The sequence below is a fragment of the Otolemur garnettii genome, unplaced genomic scaffold (genome assembly GCF_000181295.1).
Source record: "Otolemur garnettii isolate 467f Iridium unplaced genomic scaffold, OtoGar3 scaffold00134, whole genome shotgun sequence".
Classification (NCBI taxonomy): Eukaryota; Metazoa; Chordata; class Mammalia; order Primates; family Galagidae; genus Otolemur; species Otolemur garnettii.
The window spans coordinates 2,342,317-2,348,527 of NW_003852529.1; the positions used below are offsets into that span (position 1 = coordinate 2,342,317).

At 41.0% G+C, this 6,211-nt stretch overlaps 1 protein-coding gene across 11 annotated transcripts in view; it reads left to right on the forward strand.

Moving 5' to 3' along the window:
* The window catches only part of KMT5B (lysine methyltransferase 5B), a 62,403-nt gene that overhangs the window by 28,769 nt on the left and 27,423 nt on the right, over positions 1–6,211 (forward strand). For 6 of the 11 annotated variants that reach the window (XM_023518306.1, XM_023518314.1, XM_012810507.2 and 3 more), the window contains one exon: positions 1,478–1,546. The exons of 2 other annotated variants lie outside the window; for them this stretch is intronic. In XM_023518306.1, coding sequence (XP_023374074.1) covers positions 1,478–1,546 — 69 coding nt within the window. Of the gene's footprint in view, positions 1–1,477; positions 2,210–6,211 lie in introns of those variants that run through there. 3 more of the 11 variants (XM_023518309.1, XM_023518310.1, XM_023518311.1) reach the window with 3 other exon arrangements.

Below are 6,211 nucleotides of genomic sequence, written 5' to 3' on the forward strand. Positions count from 1 at the left end.
CCTGGGTAGAGTGCCGTGGCATTACAGCTCACAGCAACCTCCATCCTGGGCTCAAGCGAGTCTCCTGCCTCCGCCTCCCAAGTAGCTGGGACCACAGGCATCCGCCACAACGCCCGGCTATTTTTTGGTTGCAGCCGTCATTGTTGTTTGGCGGGTCCGGGCTGGGGATTTGAACCCACCACCTTAGGTATACGTGGCTGGCACCTTAGCCGGTTGAGCTATAGGTGCTGAGCCTAATTATGAGACTTATTATTGCTTTTTAAAGAGACAGAGTCACACTTGCAGTAGAATCCTGTGGCATCACAGCTCACAGCACCCTCCAACTCCTGGGCTTAGGCAATTCTCTTGCGCCTCTGCCTCCTGAGTAGCTAGGACTACAGGCACCTGCCACAGTGCCCATCTACTTTTTGTTGCAGTTTGACCAGGGCTGGGTTCGAACTCGTCACCCTCAGTATATGGGGCCGTCTCCCTACTCACTGAGCCACAGGCACCGCCCTATGAAACTTATTTTTTAATTTTATTTTTATGTTTTTTTGCCAGGGCTGGGTTTCAACCCACCACTTCTGGTATATGGGGCCGGCACCCTACTGCTTGAGCCACAGGTGCCAACTGACCCTATGAAACTTAGTAACAAGAGAATAGAGTTCTTACTGTTCTTGTTTTTATTTTTGTTACTTTTTTTTTTTTTTGAGACAAAGTCTCAGTCTTTTGCCCTGGGTTAGAGTGCCTGGTGTCACAGCTCACAGCAACCTCAAACTCTTGGGCTTAAACAATTCTCTTGCCTCAGGCTCCCCAGTAGCTGGGACTACAGGCACCCACCACAATGCCTAGCTATTTTTTGGTTGTCATTGTCGTTGTTTGGCAGGCCTGGGCTGGGTTCAAACCTGCCAGCTCCGGTGTATGTGGCTGTCACCCTTGCTGCTGAGCTACAGGTGCTGAGCCCAGTGGTCTTGTTTTTTTTTTAAAAAAAAAAAGAATGGAAGCAGGGTATTGTAAAGAGATAGATACTTTGACTAATGCCCCCTTATTTAGGCTATATCACCCTGAGGTTTTACAGTATCCTGAAGAGGGGGAATCTCAGGTAAACATCTAGCTAAACAGGAAGTAGCATTTTAAAAAATGAGTCATCTCAGGACAACTTTTCTTTGAAACTTCTCCTGTTTTCATAATTCAGACATAAGCCTGCACAGTCCTTCCTTATCTTCCCACAATATCACTTTAAAATTAGGTGCTTCACTAGGGTGCATAAAGAAGTTTCCCAAACCTTCCAACTTAATCAATGGTAAGATTGTTACGTGGGAGGGAAAGAATTTCAGCAGTTTTTACTCCACCTTGGCTGCCCATGGTGTCACCGAGTTCTTAAATATCACAGAATTTTAAGGATTTTTGCAACGAGTATTGTAAGCCTGTTTGGAAATTAACAAGTACAAATTATACAAATAGTTTTTTATTGTTGTTTGTTTTTGCATTTATATAGCGCCTTTCCTTCGAGGAGCTCAAGGCATTTTTCAAAATCTGACAGTTTTCCTCACAACAACCCTGTGAGGTAGGTAGAGTGCATTACAAACAATAGTAAGATCCCAACTAACCTATTTCAGCTTTTAAATGTTCTTCTAAATATTTTGAGGTGTCATCATAAATACGAGTTTTAGAACATTTTGCAAACCTTTTGCAGTAGTTGGTAATAGTTATATTTTTTTTAAAAAACACTTGTACTCCATAACAGGGTAATTTTAAGAGAAATCATTCATGAAAAGATCAGGAGTAACTCCATGGAATTAGCTGAGCACTGATTGCAGGACTCAGCCAGGTATGTTTTTGGTTCTTGTTTATTTTCAGGTCCAGATGGAATGGAGAGCTATGGTTATGTGACTCCTGCTCGGCATCTACAGACTGTCAGTTTGCAGCTAAACTTCCTTCAAAGGGGGAAATGTGTTCACTGTGTTGCCTCATGGTCTTATCTTTTAATATCTTAAAAATATTTGAGCATTTTTCTCTCTTCCTCTCTTCTTTTTTTCTGTTCCCCTTCCTTCCCCCCCCCCCTCCAGTCAACTCTTGATTGTACATGCTAATGGAAGGGCACAGTAGTACACCTAATACAAATCTGCAACTTTTCTTCATTGCCACAGTGGTCTCTTGGGTTTGGAAACAGAAAAACCAAATAGCAAGAAAACCTGGGAAGTCAGTCCCTGGAAAGAGTGGGGAACAGGTGTGTGGGAGTGTGAATTCATATGTTTTTTTTTTTTTTCCTGCCCCTTTTAATAATAGCCATTGTAAATGACACATTTTTGTATTTCTTATAGTAGCCATTTGTCAGAAATGTGGGAAGAGAAAAATAATGTAAAATTTGCTACTTTTAAACAAATAATTTAAGAGAGGGAGGAAGGGGCATATTGATTTGGAAGTGCCAAATACCTATTTTTCTTGCCTCCCCTGCCACCCTACCCCACCCCCAAATGCTAAATTTAAACATTCATATTGATATCCATCCCTTCCACTGTATTGTCAGTGTACAAAGTAGAGCTATCTCTGGCTGGGCTCAGGGCTGGTGCTTATGGCAAGCACGTGACCAGATGCTCTTCTAACCATGAACTGACCCAAGAGGGCTCTCCTGGGGCAAGTAACAGAGCTGGAGCAAGAAGGGCCTGGGTATGCACGCCTCTTCCATTAATTAGCTCTAAGTCCTTGACAAACTAGCCTTGCTGGGCCTCATTTGTGGAGCAAGGGTTTTAATGATCTGTGTGAGTTTTTTTCTATCTTTAAGTACCACGGCATAAGGATTGCTTAATGCATTTAGGAAGTTAGAGTGATTATGATTAAGGAAAAGAGAGAGAGGGTGTTTTCCTGTTCAATAGGAGAAAATGATTTTTTTCCAAGGTTCTCAGTGGCGTTTGCTCTGGCCCCAGTGTCTGTTAATAGTCCTGATTTTTATTTCCCACACTATTTGTTATAATGGGATTTGACTTGAGCTGTCAGCCAGGTGGTTTTTCTATTTTATTAAAAACAGCTGTCTCTTCTTCTGCCTATCTGCACCCATAAGCATTTTCTCCCTCTTCTTCACTGTCATTTCATGCCCATAGCAGCCAACTGTGCCAGTAAGTTTTAACACTTTGGGGATAGCAAATTACATTCTAAGTAACATAGAGGTTTTGCTAGCTGGTAACAGGGGATAGCTTTGGGAGTTCATTTGTTTGAGGCAATAAAGTTAGGAAAGCAGAAACAAAAGTCCAACACAGGAAAGGTGGAAGGCAGAATATTACTAAATCAAGAGTTGACTATTTTATATTGGTTTTAACATATAAATTCTTTGGCATTATGAATAAAGGGTAAACAAAACTAAGGGCACCTGAAAGGCATTTTTAGATAGAAATAACATGTTTCTGTAAGTATAGAATACACATAAGGCCTATTAAAAATAGCCAAGATCCATTCCAGGTACGTAACTTACTTTTCTGTAATGTTCTTAAGAGCTTAAGGTGAATTTAGCACTAACTGACCTCCACTTTAAAATAGAGCATCTCTGCTGGTCATTTCTGCATGGAGCATGTGAAGATAACTCAGTTCTTTCTGTCCATTGTACCCTTGCCACTTAACATCATAGATAATGTGTTGCATTTGCTCAGAGTGAAATAATAACCTTTCTGATTACTGTGCTAAACCTGGTCATCTATTTCTCCCTGTTTCATAGTTCGTGTTGCTTGAAGTATCTGCCTTAGCTAACAGCTGCTTCGTTGTCTTATGTGTTCTTCGTGTGCAGGTAACCCCACAGTGCAGGGCTGCAGCAGGAATGGCCTAGATGGGGCTTCTTAGAGTTTTATTTTGATGTGATCAATCATGATGGCAATTAGTTTAAGCATATAATTTAATATGTCTAGATGCTTGCCTGGTTCTACAAATCTTTTAGATTATTTTAGTGGTGATTTCTCCAACAGCATATTCTGACAACTTAAAGACATTGTGAATTATTAAGAAGGGCTTACATTCATAATCTATTAGGGTTTATATACTAATTGATTGAAAATGGAATATAAAATAGAGCATCATCCATTTCATCCTATTATCTCTAGGAAATGTTTGAGTTCTGCTTAATAGTGATTAAGAGTTCAGGATTACTGAAACTACAGCTAGTAAGTTCCTGGTGGTATCAGTATGTATTAATATAACTGAGAGATCTTCTAAGAGATCCTGTCCAGTGAACATACCTGCTCTAGACCTCATGTCTTCCCTCTTCCTGGTTCTAGTACTTTTTTATTGCTAACCAGCTGACCCTGGTCAATAATTTGAATCTAGCCTTCTTAACCTTGCTTAGACTTGTCACTCTACCTTCTTTTTGATTACCTTCCTATTTAACCTTGTTTCCCCGAAAATAAGACACTGTCTTATATTTATTTTTTTCTCAAGAAGACACACTAGGGCTTATTTTTAGGGGATATCTTATTTTTATTAAGTATAATACAACAATCTACATTTATTCAAATACAGTTAAGTCATCTTCTTCTGGAACCTGGGGGAGCCAACCTTGTTGGTGGGGCTGGCACTAGTGATGCATGAACTCCTTTCCCCTAGCCGTTCACACATGCGCAATAGGGTGCCTGTGCCTGTGGTTGCCACACGCGCACCTGTGCAAGTGCAAATGGCTTGAAGAAAGGAGCTGTGGCAGATAAAAGGTATTCTAGTCTTTCTTACCACTCTGCGCTGAAATGCATGGTGTGGCTATACAGTATATCTAGACCCATCACTAGGTCTTATCATCGGGGTAGGGTTTATATTTAACAAATGCATAGAAATCCTGCTAGGGCTTACTTTTTGGGTAGGTCTTATTTTCCGGGAAACACGATGCATTGTATTTTTTAAAAACCCTTCCCAAACAATTCTTACACCTTAACTGTGGTTTCCATATTGCTCGGTGCTATAGCAATATGTTTTTACTATATTAACATGCATGTGCCTGTTGATTGATGCCTTGCTTAAGCTGTTTGATGCACGCATATACCTTTTATTCCCAGTTTAATTTTCCATTCAAGAACGATGGCCGTGTCTTCTGTATGTTGTATTTTTCTTTTCTTTTGAGACAGTCTCACTATGTCGCCCTCAGTAGAATACCGTGGCATCACAGCTCCCAGCAACCTCAAACTCTTGGGCTCAAGCGATTCTCTTGCCTCAGCCTCCCAAGTAGCTAGGACTACAGGCCCCTGCCACAACACCCAGCTGTATTTTGTTGTTGTTAACGTTATCGTTGTTTAGCCGGCCTGGGCTGGGTTCAAACCCGCCTGCCTCAAATGTATGTGGCGGGTGCCCTAACCACTTGAGCTATAGGTGCCAAACCTTTGTGTTGTATTTTTCATGCCGCACTTTATGTGCTGCTGTGTACACATCACTTAGTATTCTCTGGTGAAATACTGTGACTTAAAAATCTTGTTGAAATATTATGAATACATTTGTGATAGCTTATCTAGAAAAAGAATTCTGAATGTTTCCTTTGCTGGAGTTTGTGCTGGATCTTCAGTTTTAGCATTTTTCAGGTTTATGAGTTGTGTGATTTTTTTTTTTTTTTTTTGCACCCGCCACCTCCATCATATGGGGCCGGCACCCTACTCCTTTGAGCCACAGGCGCCACCCAGAGATGTGTAATTTTAGAGTAAGATGAATGGTTCAAATATTTTTTCATCAAAGTCACTAATATTTTTTAAATATATTTTATTTAAATAGCAATATGTAAGTCCTTTTTCTGTTGGGTTTTTGCTTTAAAAAATATTTGACAACAGTAGCCAAATCAAATTGACATAAAATTTTGAAGTTAAGATTCAAGTATCGGCTTGGTGCCTATAGCTCAGTGGCTGGGCACCAGCTGCGTACACCAGGGCTAACAGGTTCACACCCAGCCTGGGCCTGCCAAACAACAATGACAACTGCAACCAAAAAATAGCCAGACATGTGGTGGGCATCTATAGTCCCAGCTACTTGGGAGGCTGAGGCAAGAGAATTGCTGAAGCCCAAGAGTTTGAGGTTGCTGTGAGCTGTGATGCAACAGCACTATACTGAGGGCAACATAGTGAGATTCTTGTCTCAAAAAAAAAAAAAAATTCAAGTATCTTTAATCATAGTAAACATATTTTATTGAAATCACAGCTTTAGGCTCAGCGCCTGTGGCTCAAGCAGCTAAGGCGCCAGCCACATACACCTAAGGTGGCGGGTTCGAATCCCCAGCCCG